The 21130-nt window shown below is 38.5% G+C and overlaps 3 protein-coding genes and 5 pseudogenes across 3 annotated transcripts; 3 read left to right on the forward strand and 5 right to left on the reverse strand.

Annotated features, from left to right (window-relative positions):
• Position 1: 1 nt before the first annotated feature.
• On the reverse strand, positions 2-1852 carry LOC128724246 (nonsense-mediated mRNA decay factor SMG8-like; annotated as a pseudogene).
• A 198-nt stretch (positions 1853-2050) lies between these two features.
• LOC128724247 (dual specificity protein phosphatase 14-like) lies at positions 2051-2773 on the forward strand. The gene is made up of 2 exons (XM_053817995.1): positions 2051-2074; positions 2240-2773. Exons 1-2 carry the CDS (start codon positions 2051-2053, stop codon positions 2771-2773), a joined length of 558 nt encoding a protein of 185 aa, XP_053673970.1.
• A 1511-nt stretch (positions 2774-4284) lies between these two features.
• LOC128724248 (nonsense-mediated mRNA decay factor SMG8-like) lies at positions 4285-6135 on the reverse strand (annotated as a pseudogene).
• Positions 6136-6552: 417 nt separating this feature from the next.
• Positions 6553-6963, forward strand: LOC128725820 (dual specificity protein phosphatase 14-like; the record flags this gene model as incomplete). The annotated part of the gene is made up of 1 exon (XM_053819592.1): positions 6553-6963. A coding segment is annotated over one exon (411 nt), but the record flags the coding sequence as incomplete, so codon positions are not given.
• Positions 6964-8369: 1406 nt separating this feature from the next.
• LOC128724249 (nonsense-mediated mRNA decay factor SMG8-like) lies at positions 8370-10218 on the reverse strand (annotated as a pseudogene).
• Positions 10219-12298: 2080 nt separating this feature from the next.
• Positions 12299-14149, reverse strand: LOC128724250 (nonsense-mediated mRNA decay factor SMG8-like; annotated as a pseudogene).
• Positions 14150-14554: 405 nt separating this feature from the next.
• Positions 14555-14977, forward strand: LOC128727073 (dual specificity protein phosphatase 14-like; the record flags this gene model as incomplete). Its single annotated transcript, XM_053820940.1, has 1 exon — positions 14555-14977. A coding segment is annotated over one exon (423 nt), but the record flags the coding sequence as incomplete, so codon positions are not given.
• Positions 14978-20233: 5256 nt separating this feature from the next.
• Positions 20234-21074, reverse strand: LOC128724251 (nonsense-mediated mRNA decay factor SMG8-like; annotated as a pseudogene).
• Between the last annotated feature and the right edge of the window lie 56 nt (positions 21075-21130).

Genomic DNA, 21130 nt, shown 5'->3' on the forward strand with positions numbered 1-21130 from the left:
TCTAAGCGGTTCGACCAGTACTATCGAAACACATGAGGTTGGAAACGTTTTTGTTGATACATTCCGCAGCACGAAGGTCGCTAATTGAAGGCTCGAATATGGGAAACTGTACACGTTCAAGACGGTTGCAGTTGCTACAGCTTTTAGCTATAATTTGAAAAAAACTCGTAATTCGCCTGTCGTATTATGTAGGATCAACTGTTTATGCTTCCCTAGCACGCATGGGTTACCGCGCAAACTAAGAAATTCACACTGCTGTTTACCATTTTGCCAAATCGCGTCTCAGTACTCTTTCAGCAAGAAGCAAGTTTAGCGCATCCTGGTATTTTGTTTCGTGGAATGAGGTACCATAGTGTGGTAGTAGCACATCCTTGTACTTGATAATGGCCAACTCCAGCCCATGCTCGCATATTTCACCGAAGAAATGTTCGTCGATGTCGACAATATCATGGAAATTCTGCAAATAAGCGGCCTGAAACAAAACGTGCAAGTGTGTTTGAGTTAGCATATTTGTCGCAGTGTCATTTTTAGAACATACTTACATAATCTGTGTCGTAGACATCGTAGTACGGATCGTTCGGGTGTTCGATAAACAGTTCATTCATCAATTTAAACATCTCAAACCAAGCGCCTGTGGTAGGGAGCTGATAAATGTTACAAAAGTTATGTCGGTAAGACGGATATGAATATAATGCGCAAAAATGTTTGAAATAATAAGCACATTAGCATTAGCAATCAACTTACAGCATAATGTGTCCTGATTCTTTGTCTTGATTGGTTATCGCTTTCGTCAAATCCACATTCCAAACCATCGTCGACGTGATCCTGTATCAATCCCAAAATGCTTCTTGCGTTGGGTTCTTGAAAGGAAATTTGTATTTCAAGGGAAAACCAAACAATCATACGGTTTCGACTGCTCCAGGATGACCTGCTCATCTTTTTCAGGTAACATATTCCCATGTTGTTCCGCTGTTGTTTGAATTCGTTGTAGAAACAAACTGCCTGTGTTTTGGTACCGAAAACAGGGACATTGCACTATTGTTCGCAATGATGAATTGATTTCGTAGTGTTTTGTTGGTAAAATCTTCCACTTTCGTTTCAAGTTCTTCAATATCTTCCGCGGCATGCTGCTTGCTGTCACTGTTGAGAAGATTGAACATAAAAAGCAACCCTGGGCTGCAAAGAAGACACTTTTTACCCATGAATGAACCAATCTTTGCTGCTTTCAGCATTCTGGAAAGAAACTTCAGGACATATTTTTCACGAATAATTTTCAACGATTTGAATATGGAAAGATATGACATACCGAACGACATTAAGGATTCTACGAGATGGAACACTTGCAGCGCAAACAAAAACACCCTAGCAAAAAGGGTGCGGATTGTACTATTGAATTCTATGAAGTTCAACGGGGATTCAACGGGTTTTTTCCACTATTATCCGTTCGGTGAGCTCTAACAAATCAATGCTATCAAATGTGGCATCGAAATAAAGAAACACCGGGTTTCCTTCTGTACGAAAGTAAAATTTCACTTTTCCCTTGAAAAAAAATAAACAAACATTAGCAAAAATATTGCTTTCCCGAGTTGTGGTGCCATACGACAGTACATCTATTTCAGGTTCTTCTGCGAGCTATGGATGAACGTTTAACAGATCAAAATCCACCAATTTATTACAATGAGCCTCTTTCGATTTTCCCAACACTCCAACTATTATCATTGTTTTATCGATTTGGAACAACTTCTTCCTGTGTGCAGTAAAGTTAAATAGATAAATGACGCGTCGTACGCAGAAAATGTAGCACTCGCCTTACGTCCACGTTGGAAAATGTAAAACTTTCGAATGGTTTCATTTTGTAAAATAATCCTCGTATGCTTCTTTGTTGTTGAGGTTTTATCACACTACGATACTGGATTCCCCAGCTTCATGGGGATTCCTGTATGGCACCGTAAATAGCAATAATATTCAGTTGCGAGTCAATATTTGTTTATCATCCTTGACCGTCAAAGTGTCAAAAAATATTTTCATATTATACAATGCTCGTCATAGCATGCCATGCTCATCTATCTCTAAAGTAAATAAGGAAGAGAGAACGAAGAGTAGGCACCATTCATTTTGTGTCTGTTGCGAACGATATACGTTGCAATATTTTAAAATGTATTCAGATGTACGGAGATTTTCAAGGCTCCAAAAACTCCTTGATTATAGTGACAAAGACTTCGTGGAAATTATCCCACAGAAGGATGTATTTTCACAAATAGTCGAAAACCTCTACCTCTGCGGTGAAGGTGCCAATGTTGACGTGTTGCAAAAAAAGGGAATAACATTGATAATCAATGTTACAACCGAAGCCGAGTTAGACGATACTGAACTCCCTGCGGAAAACACACGGTATCTAAGGATCCCGGAACTAAATAGGCATGAGACAAATCTGGAACCCTACTTCCATAAAGTAGCCGACATGATCCATCAGGAACGCAAGGCCGGTGGCGCTGCTCTAGTTCATTGCGTAGCAGGAATGAGCCGTTCAGTGACATTGTGCCTGGCGTACCTGATGAAGTACGGCCAGCTAAGCCTAAGGGACGCGTACGATCGCGTCAAGACCGTGCGGGCTCAGGTTGAACCCAACGAGTCTTTTATGTTACAGTTGCTCGGGTTCCAACATAAATTGTTCGGCGATCGATCCACATTTATGGATCTGCCGAACTATTGCGGTTTGGACTATATTTTGATGGAGATCCGGAATTCCCGGAAAAACATCGCGCGTCGCTAGATCGGCATTCTTAATTAAATGCTAGATCTGGGGATGGGGTTGTGTGGGTGGTGGGAATGTGGGGATGTGGTTGGGTGGTTGGTGGGAATGTAGGGATGGGATTGGGTGGGTGTCGGGTTGGGTGGATGGGGTTGCTGGGTGGTGGGGGGGCTGGTGCAAAATAACGGGTAGAAATTTCTGATACTAGGGTGCAGAGGAAGGGGGGGGGGAGGTTGTTGGGGGGAGGGGGTTGTTGGATGCAATGAGGGACGTATACATGGGGTGACGTTTTTACCCGTTATTTTGCACCAGCTCCCCTTCCACCCAACAACCCCCACCAACCCAACAACCACCATTCACCCAACAACCCCTCCCCACCAACACAAAAAAATAATATACAATATAATATATCTTATAAATAAAAATGAATGTTTGTATATATATATATATAGATATATATATATATATATATATATATATATATATATATATATATATATATATATATATATATATACATATATATATATATACATATATATATATATATATATATATATATATATATATATATATATATATATATATATATATATATATATATATATATATATATATATATATATACATATATATATATATTTATATATATATATATATATATATATATATATATATATATATATATATATATATATATATATATATATATATATATATATATATATATATATATATATATATATAAATAAATATATATAGATATATATATATATATAAATAAATATATATAGATATACATAGATATATAAATAAATAAACAAATGTATATATTTATATATCTATATATGATATATATATAGATATATAAATATATACATTTGTTTATTTATTTATTTATTTATTTATTTATATGTGCCTATGGTCGCGCTTCAATGTGGTTTCTAGTGAACCGATTTGCACCAAACTTGGTATCTTTGGAAGAATACTATCTGGCGCGCTCATGATAAATCGTTGGCCTACGAGACATTCATATTCAACACCGATGGATATTTTCAAGCTAAAGATTATGTTAAGCTCAACACTTTTTGCCGAATGAGGATTGACTTTCTTGCGGTTGCGAATTTTTTCATACGATGCCGCCCAAAATTACGCGTGTTCTAGCCGCACGCTCACATCCCACGGTAACAGAAAATTCGACCCAAACAAAAACCCACTTTGCACATGTTCTGGCAGGCCTGTACTGTATGTGTAGATGGAGCTCGATCCTAGGCACACCAGTGACCAGAAAGGAAATCTTGGAAGCAGTCCCACCGGACTGGTGGTATGCAGCATACCCGGAAGATACTCGGTAGTAGAAGGTAGCCGGGTTGGCCCGTGTGGCTGTTCAATTTCGGTAGACGAAGATGCACCAGCGATACCGGGTGTTTCCCCTCAGATTGCCTCCTTTCTCTACGTGTTTGTCGGTCATCCATTTGAGCGTCATTATTTGCAAGCTCATCTTCATCTCCTACAGATACCAGCCTCATGTTCTAAGCGGTTCGACCAGTACTATCGAAACACATGAGGTTGGAAAAGTTTTTGTTGATAAATTCCGCAGCACGAAAGTCGCTAATTGAAGGCTCGAATATGGGAAACTGTACACGTTCAAGACGGTTGCAGTTGCTACAGCTTTTAGCTATAATTTGAAAAAAACTCGTAATTCGCCTGTCGTATTATGTAGGATCAACTGTTTATGCTTCCCTAGCACGCATGGGTTACCGCGCAAACTAAGAAATTCACACTGCTGTTTACCATTTTGCCAAATCGCGTCGCAGTACTCTTTCAGCAAGAAGCAAGTTTAGCGCATCCTGGTATTTTGTTTCGTGGAATGAGGTACCATAGTGTGGTAGTCGCACATCCTTGTACTTGATAATGGCCAACTCCAGCCCATGCTCGCATATTTCACCGAAGAAATGTTCGTCGATGTCGACAATATCATGGAAATTCTGCAAATAAGCGGCCTGAAACAAAACGTGCAAGTGTGTTTGAGTTAGCATATTTGTCGCAGTGTCATTTTTAGAACATACTTACATAATCTGTGTCGTAGGCATCGTAGTACGGATCGTTTGGGTGTTCGATAAACAGTTCATTCATCAATTTAAACATCTCAAACCAAGCGCCTGTGGTAGGGAGCTGTTAAATGTTACAAAAGTTATGTCGGTAAGACGGATATGAATATAATGCGCAAAAATGTTTGAAATAATAAGCACATTAGCATTAGCAATCAACTTACAGCATAATGTGTCCTGATTCTTTGTCTTGATTGGTTATCGCTTTCGTCAAATCCACATTCCAAACCATCGTCGACGTGATCCTGTATCAATCCCAAAATGCTTCTTGCGTTGGGTTCTTGAAAGGAAATTTGTATTTCAAGGGAAAACCAAACAATCATACGGTTTCGACTGCTCCAGGATGACCTGCTCATCTTTTTCAGGTAACATATTCCCATGTTGTTCCGCTGTTGTTTGAATTCGTTGTAGAAACAAACTGCCTGTGTTTTGGTACCGAAAACAGGGACATTGTACTATTGTTCGCAATGATGAATTGATTTCGTAGTGTTTTGTTGGTAAAATCTTCCACTTTCGTTTCAAGTTCTTCAATATCTTCCGCGGCATGCTGCTTGCTGTCACTGTTGAGAAGATTGAACATAAAAAGCAACCCTGGGCTGCAAAGAAGACACTTTTTACCCATGAATGAACCAATCTTTGCTGCTTTCAGCATTCTGGAAAGAAACTTCAGGACATATTTTTCACGAATAATTTTCAACGATTTGAATATGGAAAGATATGACATACCGAACGACATTAAGGATTCTACGAGATGGAACACTTGCAGCGCAAACAAAAACACCCTAGCAAAAAGGGTGCGGATTGTACTATTGAATTCTATGAAGTTCAACGGGGATTCAACGGGTTTTTTCCACTATTATCCGTTCGGTGAGCTCTAACAAATCAATGCTATCAAATGTGGCATCGAAATAAAGAAACACCGGGTTTCCTTCTGTACGAAAGTAAAATTTCACTTTTCCCTTGAAAAAAAATAAACAAACATTAGCAAAAATATTGCTTTCCCGAGTTGTGGTGCCATACGACAGTACATCTATTTCAGGTTCTTCTGCGAGCTATGGATGAACGTTTAACAGATCAAAATCCACCAATTTATTACAATGAGCCTCTTTCGATTTTCCCAACACTCCAACTATTATCATTGTTTTATCGATTTGGAACAACTTCTTCCTGTGTGCAGTAAAGTTAAATAGATAAATGACGCGTCGTACGCAGAAAATGTAGCACTCGCCTTACGTCCACGTTGGAAAATGTAAAACTTTCGAATGGTTTCATTTTGTAAAATAATCCTCGTATGCTTCTTTGTTGTTGAGGTTTTATCACACTACGATACTGGATTCCCCAGCTTCATGGGGATTCCTGTATGGCACCGTAAATAGGAATAATATTCAGTTGCGAGTCAATATTTGTTTATCATCCTTGACCGTCAAAGTGTCAAAAAATATTTTCATATTATACAATGCTCGTCATAGCATGCCATGCTCATCTATCTCTAAAGTAAATAAGGAAGAGAGAACGAAGAGTAGGCACCATTCATTTTGTGTCTGTTGCGAACGATATACGTTGCAATATTTTAAAATGTATTCAGATGTACGGAGATTTTCAAGGCTCCAAAAACTCCTTAATTATAGTGACAAAGACTTCGTGGAAATTATCCCACAGAAGGATGTATTTTCACAAATAGTCGAAAACCTCTACCTCTGCGGTGGAGGTGCCAATGTTGACGTGTTGCAAAAAAAGGGAATAACATTGATAATCAATGTTACAACCGAAGCCGAGTTAGACGATACTGAACTCCCTGCGGAAAACACACGGTATCTAAGGATCCCGGAACTAAATAGGCATGAGACAAATCTGGAACCCTACTTCCATAAAGTAGCCGACATGATCCATCAGGAACGCAAGGCCGGTGGCGCTGCTCTAGTTCATTGCGTAGCAGGAATGAGCCGTTCAGTGACATTGTGCCTGGCGTACCTGATGAAGTACGGCCAGCTAAGCCTAAGGGACGCGTACGATCGCGTCAAGACCGTGCGGGCTCAGGTTGAACCCAACGAGTCTTTTATGTTACAGTTGCTCGGGTTCCAACATAAATTGTTCGGCGATCGATCCACATTCATGGATCTGCCGAACTATTGCGGTTTGGACTATATTTTGATGGACATCCGGAATTCCCGGAAAAACATCGCGCGTCGCTAGATCGGCATTCTTAATTAAATGCTAGATCTGGGGATGGGGTTGTGTGGGTGGTGGGAATGTGGGGATGTGGTTGGGTGGTTGGTGGGAATGTAGGGATGGGGTTGGGTGGGTGTCGGGTTGGGTGGATGGGGTTGCTGGGTGGTGGGGGGGCTGGTGCAAAATAACGGGTAGAAATTTCTGATACTAGGGTGCAGAGGAAGGGGGGGGGGGAAGGTTGTTGGGCGTTGGGGGGAGGGGGTTGTTGGATGCAATGAGGGACGTATACATGGGGTGACGTTTTTACCCGTTATTTTGCACCAGCTCCCCTTCCACCCAACAACCCCCACCAACCCAACAACCATCATTCACCCAACAACCCCTCCCCACCAACACAAAAAAATAATATACAATATAATATATCTTATAAATAAAAATGAATGTTTGTATATATATATGTATATATATATATATATATATATATATATATATATATATATATATATATATATATATATATATACATATATATATATATATATATATATATATATATATATATATATATATATATATATATATAAATATATAAATAAATATATATACATAGATAAATATATATATATATATATATATATATATATATATATATATATATATATATATATATATATATATATATATATATATACATTTGTTTATTTATTTATTTATTTATATGTGCCTATGGTCGCGCTTCAATGTGGTTTCTAGTGAACCGATTTGCACCAAACTTGGTATCTTTGGAAGAATACTATCTGGCGCGCTCATGATAAATCGTTGGCCTACGAGACATTCATATTCAACACCGATGGATATTTTCAAGCTAAAGATTATGTTAAGCTCAACACTTTTTGCCGAATGAGGATTGACTTTCTTGCGGTTGCGAATTTTTTCATACGATGCCGCCCAAAATTACGCGTGTTCTAGCCGCACGCTCACATCCCACGGTAACAGAAAATTCGACCCAAACAAAAACCCACTTTGCACATGTTCTGGCAGGCCTGTACTGTATGTGTAGATGGAGCTCGATCCTAGGCACACCAGTGACCAGAAAGGAAATCTTGGAAGCAGTCCCACCGGACTGGTGGTATGCAGCATACCCGGAAGATACTCGGTAGTAGAAGGTAGCCGGGTTGGCCCGTGTGGCTGTTCAATTTCGGTAGACGAAGATGCACCAGCGATACCGGGTGTTTCCCCTCAGATTGCCTCCTTTCTCAACGTGTTTGTCGGTCATCCATTTGAGCGTCATTATTTGCAAGCTCATCTTCATCTCCTACAGATACCAGCCTCATGTTCTAAGCGGTTCGACCAGTACTATCGAAACACATGAGGTTGGAAAAGTTTTTGTTGATAAATTCCGCAGCACGAAAGTCGCTAATGAAGGCTCGAATATGGGAAACTGTACACGTTCAAGACGGTTGCAGTTGCTACAGCTTTTAGCTATAATTTGAAAAAACTCGTAATTCGCCTGTCGTATTATGTAGGATCAACTGTTTATGCTTCCCTAGCACGCATGGGTTACCGCGCAAACTAAGAAATTCACACTGCTGTTTACCATTTTGCCAAATCGCGTCGCAGTACTGTTTCAGCAAGAAGCAAGTTTAGCGCATCCTGGTATTTTGTTTCGTGGAATGAGGTACCATAGTGTGGTAGTCGCACATCCTTGTACTTGATAATGGCCAACTCCAGCCCATGCTCGCATATTTCACCGAAGAAATGTTCGTCGATGTCGACAATATCATGGAAATTCTGCAAATAAGCGGCCTGAAACAAAACGTGCAAGTGTGTTTGAGTTAGCATATTTGTCGCAGTGTCATTTTTAGAACATACTTACATAATCTGTGTCGTAGGCATCGTAGTACGGATCGTTTGGGTGTGCGATAAACAGTTCATTCATCAATTTAAACATCTCAAACCAAGCGCCTGTGGTAGGGAGCTGTTAAATGTTACAAAAGTTATGTCGGTAAGACGGATATGAATATAATGCGCAAAAATGTTTGAAATAATAAGCACATTAGCATTAGCAATCAACTTACAGCATAATGTGTCCTGATTCTTTGTCTTGATTGGTTATCGCTTTCGTCAAATCCACATTCCAAACCATCGTCGACGTGATCCTGTATCAATCCCAAAATGCTTCTTGCGTTGGGTTCTTGAAAGGAAATTTGTATTTCAAGGGAAAACCAAACAATCATACGGTTTCGACTGCTCCAGGATGACCTGCTCATCTTTTTCAGGTAACTTATTCCCATGTTGTTCCGCTGTTGTTTGAATTCGTTGTAGAAACAAACTGCCTGTGTTTTGGTACCGAAAACAGGGACATTGCACTATTGTTCGCAATGATGAATTGATTTCGTAGTGTTTTGTTGGTAAAATCTTCCACTTTCGTTTCAAGTTCTTCAATATCTTCCGCGGCATGCTGCTTGCTGTCACTGTTGAGAAGATTGAACATAAAGAGCAACCCTGGGCTGCAAAGAAGACACTTTTTACCCATGAATGAACCAATCTTTGCTGCTTTCAGCATTCTGGAAAGAAACTTCAGGACATATTTTTCACGAATAATTTTCAACGATTTGAATATGGAAAGATATGACATACCGAACGACATTAAGGATTCTACGAGATGGAACACTTGCAGCGCAAACAAAAACACCCTAGCAAAAAGGGTGCGGATTGTACTATTGAATTCTATGAAGTTCAACGGGGATTCAACGGGTTTTTTCCACTATTATCCGTTCGGTGAGCTCTAACAAATCAATGCTATCAATTGTGGCATCGAAATAAAGAAACACCGGGTTTCCTTCTGTACGAAAGTAAAATTTCACTTTTCCCTTGAAAAAAAATAAACAAACATTAGCAAAAATATTGCTTTCCCGAGTTGTGGTGCCATACGACAGTACATCTATTTCAGGTTCTTCTGCGAGCTATGGATGAACGTTTAACAGATCAAAATCCACCAATTTATTACAATGAGCCTCTTTCGATTTTCCCAACACTCCAACTTTTATCATTGTTTTATCGATTTGGAACAACTTCTTCCTGTGTGCAGTAAAGTTAAATAGATAAATGACGCGTCGTACGCAGAAAATGTAGCACTCGCCTTACGTCCACGTTGGAAAATGTAAAACTTTCGAATGGTTTCATTTTGTAAAATAATCCTCGTATGCTTCTTTGTTGTTGAGGTTTTATCACACTACGATACTGGATTCCCCAGCTTCATGGGGATTCCTGTATGGCACCGTAAATAGCAATAATATTCAGTTGCGAGTCAATATTTGTTTATCATCCTTGACCGTCAAAGTGTCAAAAAATATTTTCATATTATACAATGCTCGTCATAGCATGCCATGCTCATCTATCTCTAAAGTAAATAAGGAAGAGAGAACGAAGAGTAGGCACCATTCATTTTGTGTCTGTTGCGAACGATATACGTTGCAATATTTTAAAATGTATTCAGATGTACGGAGATTTTCAAGGCTCCAAAAACTCCTTGATTATAGTGACAAAGACTTCGTGGAAATTATCCCACAGAAGGATGTATTTTCACAAATAGTCGAAAACCTCTACCTCTGCGGTGGAGGTGCCAATGTTGACGTGTTGCAAAAAAAGGGAACAACATTGATAATCAATGTTACAACCGAAGCCGAGTTAGACGATACTGAACTCCCTGCGGAAAACACACGGTATCTAAGGATCCCGGAACTAAATAGGCATGAGACAAATCTGGAACCCTACTTCCATAAAGTAGCCGACATGATCCATCAGGAACGCAAGGCCGGTGGCGCTGCTCTAGTTCATTGCGTAGCAGGAATGAGCCGTTCAGTGACATTGTGCCTGGCGTACCTGATGAAGTACGGCCAGCTAAGCCTAAGGGACGCGTACGATCGCGTCAAGACCGTGCGGGCTCACGTTGAACCCAACGAGTCTTTTATGTTACAGTTGCTCGGGTTCCAACATAAATTGTTCGGCGATCGATCCACATTCATGGATCTGCCGAACTATTGCGGTTTGGACTATATTTTGATGGACATCCGGAATTCCCGGAAAAACATCGCGCGTCGCTAGATCGGCATTCTTAATTAAATGCTAGATCTGGGGATGGGGTTGGGTGGGTGGTGGGAATGTGGGGATGTGGTTGGGTGGTTGGTGGGAATGTAGGGATGGGGTGTTGGGGGGGCTGGTGCAAAATAACGGGTAGAAATTTCTGATACTAGGGTGCAGAGGAAGGGGGGGGGGAGGTTGTTGGGCGTTGGGGGGAGGGGGTTGTTGGATGCAATGAGGGACGTATACATGGGGTGACGTTTTTACCCGTTATTTTGCACCAGCCCCCCTTCCACCCAACAACCCCCACCAACCCAACAACCACCATTCACCCAACAACCCCTCCCCTCCAACACAAAAAAATAATATACAATATAATATATCTTATAAATAAAAATGAATGTATATATATATATATATATATATATATATATATATATATATATATATATATATATATAGATATATACATAAATATATATATATATATATATATATATATATATATATATATATATATATATATATATATATATACATTTGTTTATTTATTTATTTATTTATATGTGCCTATGGTCGCGCTTCAATGTGGTTTCTAGTGAACCGATTTGCACCAAACTTGGTATCTTTGGAAGAATACTATCTGGCGCGCTCATGATAAATCGTTGGCCTACGAGACATTCATATTCAACACCGATGGATATTTTCAAGCTAAAGATTATGTTAAGCTCAACACTTTTTGCCGAATGAGGATTGACTTTCTTGCGGTTGCGAATTTTTTCATACGATGCCGCCCAAAATTACGCGTGTTCTAGCCGCACGCTCACATCCCACGGTAACAGAAAATTCGACCCAAACAAAAACCCACTTTGCACATGTTCTGGCAGGCCTGTACTGTATGTGTAGATGGTGCTCGATCCTAGGCACACCAGTGACCAGAAAGGAAATCTTGGAAGCAGTCCCACCGGACTGGTGGTATGCAGCATACCCGGAAGATACTCGGTAGTAGAAGGTAGCCGGGTTGGCCCGTGTGGCTGTTCAATTTCGGTAGACGAAGATGCACCAGCGATACCGGGTGTTTCCCCTCAGATTGCCTCCTTTCTCTACGTGTTTGTCGGTCATCCATTTGAGCGTCATTATTTGCAAGCTCATCTTCATCTCCTACAGATACCAGCCTCATGTTCTAAGCGGTTCGACCAGTACTATCGAAACACATGAGGTTGGAAAAGTTTTTGTTGATAAATTCCGCAGCACGAAAGTCGCTAATTGAAGGCTCGAATATGGGAAACTGTACACGTTCAAGACGGTTGCAGTTGCTACAGCTTTTAGCTATAATTTGAAAAAAACTCGTAATTCGCCTGTCGTATTATGTAGGATCAACTGTTTATGCTTCCCTAGCACGCATGGGTTACCGCGCAAACTAAGAAATTCACACTGCTGTTTACCATTTTGCCAAATCGCGTCGCAGTACTCTTTCAGCAAGAAGCAAGTTTAGCGCATCCTGGTATTTTGTTTCGTGGAATGAGGTACCATAGTGTGGTAGTCGCACATCCTTGTACTTGATAATGGAAAACTCCAGCCCATGCTCGCATATTTCACCGAAGAAATGTTCGTCGATGTCGACAATATCATGGAAATTCTGCAAATAAGCGGCCTGAAACAAAACGTGCAAGTGTGTTTGAGTTAGCATATTTGTCGCAGTGTCATTTTTAGAACATACTTACATAATCTGTGTCGTAGGCATCGTAGTACGGATCGTTTGGGTGTTCGATAAACAGTTCATTCATCAATTTAAACATCTCAAACCAAGCGCCTGTGGTAGGGAGCTGTTAAATGTTACAAAAGTTATGTCGGTAAGACGGATATGAATATAATGCGCAAAAATGTTTGAAATAATAAGCACATTAGCATTAGCAATCAACTTACAGCATAATGTGTCCTGATTCTTTGTCTTGATTGGTTATCGCTTTCGTCAAATCCACATTCCAAACCATCGTCGACGTGATCCTGTATCAATCCCAAAATGCTTCTTGCGTTGGGTTCTTGAAAGGAAATTTGTATTTCAAGGGAAAACCAAACAATCATACGGTTTCGACTGCTCCAGGATGACCTGCTCATCTTTTTCAGGTAACATATTCCCATGTTGTTCCGCTGTTGTTTGAATTCGTTGTAGAAACAAACTGCCTGTGTTTTGGTACCGAAAACAGGGACATTGTACTATTGTTCGCAATGATGAATTGATTTCGTAGTGTTTTGTTGGTAAAATCTTCCACTTTCGTTTCAAGTTCTTCAATATCTTCCGCGGCATGCTGCTTGCTGTCACTGTTGAGAAGATTGAACATAAAGAGCAACCCTGGGCTGCAAAGAAGACACTTTTTACCCATGAATGAACCAATCTTTGCTGCTTTCAGCATTCTGGAAAGAAACTTCAGGACATATTTTTCACGAATAATTTTCAACGATTTGAATATGGAAAGATATGACATGCCGAACGACATTAAGGATTCTACGAGATGGAACACTTGCAGCGCAAACAAAAACACCCTAGCAAAAAGGGTGCGGATTGTACTATTGAATTCTATGAAGTTCAACGGGGATTCAACGGGGTTTTTCCACTATTATCCGTTCGGTGAGCTCTAACAAATCAATGCTATCAAATGTGGCATCGAAATAAAGAAACACCGGGTTTCCTTCTGTACGAAAGTAAAATTTCACTTTTCCCTTGAAAAAAAATAAACAAACATTAGCAAAAATATTGCTTTCCCGAGTTGTGGTGCCATACGACAGTACATCTATTTCAGGTTCTTCTGCGAGCTATGGATGAACGTTTAACAGATCAAAATCCACCAATTTATTACAATGAGCCTCTTTCGATTTTCCCAACACTCCAACTATTATCATTGTTTTATCGATTTGGAACAACTTCTTCCTGTGTGCAGTAAAGTTAAATAGATAAATGACGCGTCGTACGCAGAAAATGTAGCACTCGCCTTACGTCCACGTTGGAAAATGTAAAACTTTCGAATGGTTTCATTTTGTAACATAATCCTCGTATGCTTCTTTGTTGTTGAGGTTTTATCACACTACGATACTGGATTCCCCAGCTTCATGGGGATTCCTGTATGGCACCGTAAATAGCAATAATATTCAGTTGCGAGTCAATATTTGTTTATCATCCTTGACCGTCAAAGTGTCAAAAAATATTTTCATATTATACAATGCTCGTCATAGCATGCCATGCTCATCTATCTCTAAAGTAAATAAGGAAGAGAGAACGAAGAGTAGGCACCATTCATTTTGTGTCTGTTGCGAACGATATACGTTGCAATATTTTAAAATGTATTCAGATGTACGGAGATTTTCAAGGCTCCAAAAACTCCTTGATTATAGTGACAAAGACTTCGTGGAAATTATCCCACAGAAGGATGTATTTTCACAAATAGTCGAAAACCTCTACCTCTGCGGTGGAGGTGCCAATGTTGACGTGTTGCAAAAAAAGGGAATAACATTGATAATCAATGTTACAACCGAAGCCGAGTTAGACGATACTGAACTCCCTGCGGAAAACACACGGTATCTAAGGATCCCGGAACTAAATAGGCATGAGACAAATCTGGAACCCTACTTCCATAAAGTAGCCGACATGATCCATCAGGAACGCAAGGCCGGTGGCGCTGCTCTAGTTCATTGCGTAGCAGGAATGAGCCGTTCAGTGACATTGTGCCTGGCGTACCTGATGAAGTACGGCCAGCTAAGCCTAAGGGACGCGTACGATCGCGTCAAGACCGTGCGGGCTCAGGTTGAACCCAACGAGTCTTTTATGTTACAGTTGCTCGGGTTCCAACATAAATTGTTCGGCGATCGATCCACATTCATGGATCTGCCGAACTATTGCGGTTTGGACTATATTTTGATGGACATCCGGAATTCCCGGAAAAACATCGCGCGTCGCTAGATCGGCATTCTTAATTAAATGCTAGATCTGGGGATTGGGTTGGGTGGGTGGTGGGAATGTGGGGATGTGGTTGGGTGGTTGGTGGGAATGTAGGGATGGGGTTGGGTGGGTGTCGGGTTGGGTGGATGGGGTTGCTGGGTGGTGGGGGGGCTGGTGCAAAATAACGGGTAGAAATTTCTGATACTAGGGTGCAGAGGAAGGGGGGGGGGAGGTTGTTGGGTGTGTGGGAGAGGGTTGTTGGGCGTTGGGGGGAGGGGGTTGTTGGATACAATGAGGGACGTATACATGGGGTGACGTTTTTACCCGTTATTTTGCACCAGCTCCCCTTCCACCCAACAACCCCCAGCAACCCAACAACCCCTCCCCACCAACACAAAAAAATAATCTTATCTTTAAATAAAAATGAATGTTTGTATGTATATATATATATATGTGCCTATGCGCGTGCTTCAATGGGGTTTCCACTGAACCGATTTGCATCAAACTTGGTACATAGGTGCATAATGGTCTCGGATTTAGGCGTTTGATTTTTGTTTTTTTTAAAACCCCCCAAAAGGGGGGCTCCCATACAACCCCAATTCGCGAATATTCATTTAAAAATACAAATGATGCCCGATTAAACTGAAATTTGGTACATAAATGTTTCATTACTTTAAACAAATACTGGCAAAATTTCAGCCTCCTCAATGAAGAACAAAGGGGGGCTCCCATACAACCCCCCCTCCAAAAAGTGAATATTATTCGCTTAAAATTATAGTCGTAGCCCGATTTTGTTGAAATTTGGTGCATAAACGTTTCATTACTAAAAACTAATACTCGCAAAATTTGAGCCATCTCAATGGGGAACAAAGGGGGGCTCCCATGCAAACCCCCTCTTCAAAAAATGAATAGTATCCGCTTAAAATTTTAAATGACGCCCGATTTGGCTGAAATTTGGTACATAGATGTTTTATTACTTTAAACAAATACTGGCAAGATTTCAGCCTCTTCAATGAAGAAAAAAGGGGGGCTCCCATATAAACCACCTCTACCCCCCCCCCCCTCTAACAAATCTTATCTTATAAATAAAAATGAATGTTTGTATGTATATATATATATATATATATATATATATATATATATATATATATATATATATATATATATATATATATATATATATATATATATATATATATATATATATATATATATATATATATATATATATATATATATATATATATATATATATATATGTGCCTATGCGCGCGCTTCAATGGGGTTTCCACTGAACCGATTTGCACCAAACTTGGTACATAGGTGCATAATGGTCTCGGATTTAGGCGTTTGATTTTTTTTTTTTTAGAGCCCCCCAAAAGGGGGGCTCCCATACAACCCCAATTCGCGAATATTCATTTAAAAATACAAATGATGCCCGATTTAGCTAAAATTTGGTGCATAAACGTTTCATTACTAAAAATCAATACTCGCAAAATTTGAGCCATCTCAATGGGGAACAAAGGGGGGCTCCCATACAAACCCCCCCTTCTAAAAATGAATATTATCCGCTTAAAATTTTATAAGACGCCTGATTTGGCTGAAATTTGGTACATAGATGTTTCATTGCTTCAAACAAATACTGGAAAAATTTGAGCCTCCTCAATGAAGAACAAAGGGGGGCTCCCATACAACCCCCCCTCCAAAAAGTGAATATTATCCGTTAAAATTATAGGCGTTGCCCGATTTTGCTGAAACTTGAAGCATAAACGTTTCATTACTAAACAGTTATACTCGCGAAATTTGAGCCATCTCAATGAGGAACAAAGGGTGGCTCCCATACAATCTCCCCCTATAAAAAATGAATATTATCCGCTTAAAATTATAAATTTGGCCCGATTTGGCTGAAATTTGGTACATAGATGTTATATTAGTTTAAATCAACCCCGGCAAAATTTCAGCCTCTTCAATGAAGAACAAAGGGGGGCTGTCATACAACCCCCCCCCCACCCCCACCCCGTTTAACAAATCATAAAATATCACTTGGAAGTACATATGTCGTCGAAATCAACTATAATTTTATCACTTAATACAAAGACTTTCTAAATTTCGGTTCTACAAGCGGATAACCAAATGGTTGTCCCTCTCACTCTACCAAATACATAAAAAATATTGAAAAATACACATGGCATCCAATTCGATTGATACACGCTACAAATGCTTCTTCCTATTCATAACGCGACGAAGATTTATTTACGCCAGTGGGAAACAAAGGGAGGTTTCCAAAGAACCTCCTGTCTGTATTACCAAGAAAATAATTCCGTCATAGCAATAAAGCTTGGTCCGGATGATTTTAGGTGAGGATGATTCTGTTTACACAACATTTTAAAAACAAGAGCTCCCATACGAGCTCTTCCTATTAGAGTATTGGAAGATATGGTCAAGCATGGCAATCATGTCTGATTTAAATGAATTGAGGCAAATTCTTAAAAATGTCAATATTTACTGGAAAATTAGAATGGGACGTTGCAGCTCTCCCGGTTGGGGACAAATTCGTGGAAGGGCATACAATCCCTGCTCGGAATATTGAAAAAAAAAATGCCCAAAGTAACAAATATCGTCTAATTTAACAACAACTTTTCATGTACGCCTTAACACAGTCTATACAACAAGTTATAAAATATTATATTCTGCAATGCGGAAATGGGTGGATGGAAATCTAATTTATTGTTATGTTCAAATATCGCTCAATGATAAAAATGGTTTTTTGTTTATACTTTTTTACAAGTGACTTTTACATTATGGTCGGGAAAGGAATTTCCATTATCAGAATAAAAGAAATTAACAAAAATGTAAAGTCGTCAACAAACAGTCCAGTTTCCTGCAACTTTTCTCTCTTCAAAAATTTATTTAGACACTAAACTGAGCTTAGAAAGTCAACTCATTTTCTTCTCATGCATGTTTACATTTAAAAGTGTACAATATTTTGCAACACATAGCGCTATGCCGTTATTCAGTAAGATTCAGTTTTTAATTGTGTTGAGTAGCGTTGGAAATGTGGTTGGTGTAATAAATTTAAATATCGATTTCAGAGCGTAATGCTTACAAACATGAAATGAAGTTTTGAAAGAGAACAGCAATACAGATCAAATATAAAGGAAAATGGAAAACTGTTTCCAGGTAGCTGCAGTGACAAAATAAGAATAAGTGTTAGAAAAGTAGAAAGATTTTGAACGTCATACATGCTCAGGATGGAACAACATGCTACATTTCCTTATTGCTATGTAAATAAATTTATGTGACGGATCCAAGACAAATGATACTGTATAAAAAAGTATTACCGAAAGAATTAAAGAGGAAAACACAAGGCATAAAAAATATGTTTTACTAATTTGATGACGTGCAAAATGCGAAAGATTATGAAGCTAAATGGAAGTTGTGAAACAACAAGAGAAGAAAGGATTTTATAAAAAAATCCTTTTCTTGAAAAAAATCCTTTTCTTCATAGCTAAGATGGTTAAAAGGCTCGATTTGTTATAAAACAGTGAACGATATTTTGAAAAAGCCAGGTACAACCAATTGGAAGGGATATGCCTAGAGGACCAGCGAGAGATGAATTGATTGAAATAGAAAACCTTCAAAGACGAAGCTAGGAATAACGTTTATTTTTTTTTATTCATCAATGACGGCCAGGCCGTATTGCTTATAACTATTATCTTAAGTCTAAACTTAAAGTAAACTGCAATTCACATTGGTTGGAAGACATTTCCTTCTCCGAACCGTGAAACGGCACCTTATCCCGGGTGTACGCGGTTGAGAATAACGTTTATAGAATGAATACAACTAAATAAGAAAAAAATAAAATGCACATCAAAAATTGAATTACCCGAGCATACGTAAAAATGCCCCTTTATTTTTCCTCAAACTACGTCGACCCGAATGAAATCGGGTTTAGCAGCTAGTATACAATATAATATATCTTATAAATAAAAATGAATGTTTGTATATATATATATATATATATATATATATATATATATATATATATATACATATATATATATATATATATATATATATATATATATATATATATATATATATAATATATATATATATATATATATATATATATATATATATAGATCTATATATATATATATATATATATATATATATATATATATATATATATATATATATATATATATATATATATATATAAATACATATACGCATAGATATATATATATATATATATATATATATATATATATATATATATATATATATATATATATATATATATATATATATATATTTATATATATATATATATATATATATATATATATATATATATATATATATATATATATACATATATATATATATATATATATATATATATATATATATATATATATATATATATATAATTATATATATATATATATATATAAATATATATATATATATATATATATATATATATATATATATATATATATATATATATATATATATATATATATATATATATATACATTTGTTTATTTATTTATATGTGCCTATGGTCGCGCTTCAATGTGGTTTCTAGTGAACCGATTTGCACCAAACTTGGTACCTTTGGAAGAATACACTCTGGCGCGCTCATGATAAATCGTTGGCCTACGAGACATTCATATTCAACACCGATGGATATTTTCAAGCTAAAGATTATGTTAAGCTCAACACTTTTTGCCGAATGAGGATTGACTTTCTTGCGGTTGCGAATTTTTTCATACGATGCCGGCCAAAATTACGCGTGTTCTAGCCGCACGCTCACATCCCACGGTAACAGAAAATTCGACCCAAACAAAAACCCACTTTGCACATGTTCTGGCAGGCCTGTACTGTATGTGTAGATGGAGCTCGATCCTAGGCACACCAGTGACCAGAAAGGAAATCTTGGAAGCAGTCCCACCGGACTGGTGGTATGCAGCATACCCGGAAGATACTCGGTAGTAGAAGGTAGCCGGGTTGGCCCGTGTGGCTGTTCAATTTCGGTAGACGAAGATGCACCAGCGATACCGGGTGTTTCCCCTCAGATTGCCTCCTTTCTCTACGTGTTTGTCGGTCATCCATTTGAGCGTCATTATTTGCAAGCTCATCTTCATCTCCTACAGATACCAGCCTCATGTTCTAAGCGGTTCGACCAGTACTATCGAATCACATGAGGTTGGAAAAGTTTTTGTTGATAAATTCCGCAGCACGAAAGTCGCTAATTGAAGGCTCGAATAAGGGAAACTGTACACGTTCAAGACGGTTGCAGTTGCTACAGCTTTTAGCTATAATTTGAAAAAACTCGTAATTCGCCTGTCGTATTATGTAGGATCAACTGTTTATGCTTCCCTAGCACGCATGGGTTACCGCGCAAACTAAGAAATTCACACTGCTGTTTACCATTTTGCCAAATCGCGTCGCAGTACTCTTTCAGCAAGAAGCAAGTTTAGCGCATCCTGGTATTTTGTTTCGTGGAATGAGGTACCATAGTGTGGTAGTAGCACATCCTTGTACTTGATAATGGCCAACTCCAGCCCATGCTCGCATATTTCACCGAAGAAATGTTCGTCGATGTCGACAATATCATGGAAATTCTGCAAATAAGCGGCCTGAAACAAAACGTGCAAGTGTGTTTGAGTTAGCATATTTGTCGCAGTGTCATTTTTAGAACATACTTACATAATCTGTGTCGTAGGCATCGTAGTACGGATCGTTTGGGTGTTCGATAAACAGTTCATTCATCAATTTAAACATCTCAAACCAAGCGCCTGTGGTAGGGAGCTGTTAAATGTTACAAAAGTTATGTCGGTAAGACGGATATGAATATAATGCGCAAAAATGTTTGAAATAATTAGCACATTAGCATTAGCAATCAACTTACAGCATAATGTGTCCTGATTCTTTGTCTTGATTGGTTATCGCTTTCGTCAAATCCACATTCCAAACCATCGTCGACGTGATCCTGTATCAATCCCAAAATGCTTCTTGCGTTGGGTCCTTGAAAGGAAATTTGTATTTCAAGGGGAAACCAAACAA

Source organism: Anopheles nili, chromosome 3, assembly GCF_943737925.1.
Source record: "Anopheles nili chromosome 3, idAnoNiliSN_F5_01, whole genome shotgun sequence".
Classification (NCBI taxonomy): domain Eukaryota; kingdom Metazoa; phylum Arthropoda; class Insecta; order Diptera; family Culicidae; genus Anopheles; species Anopheles nili.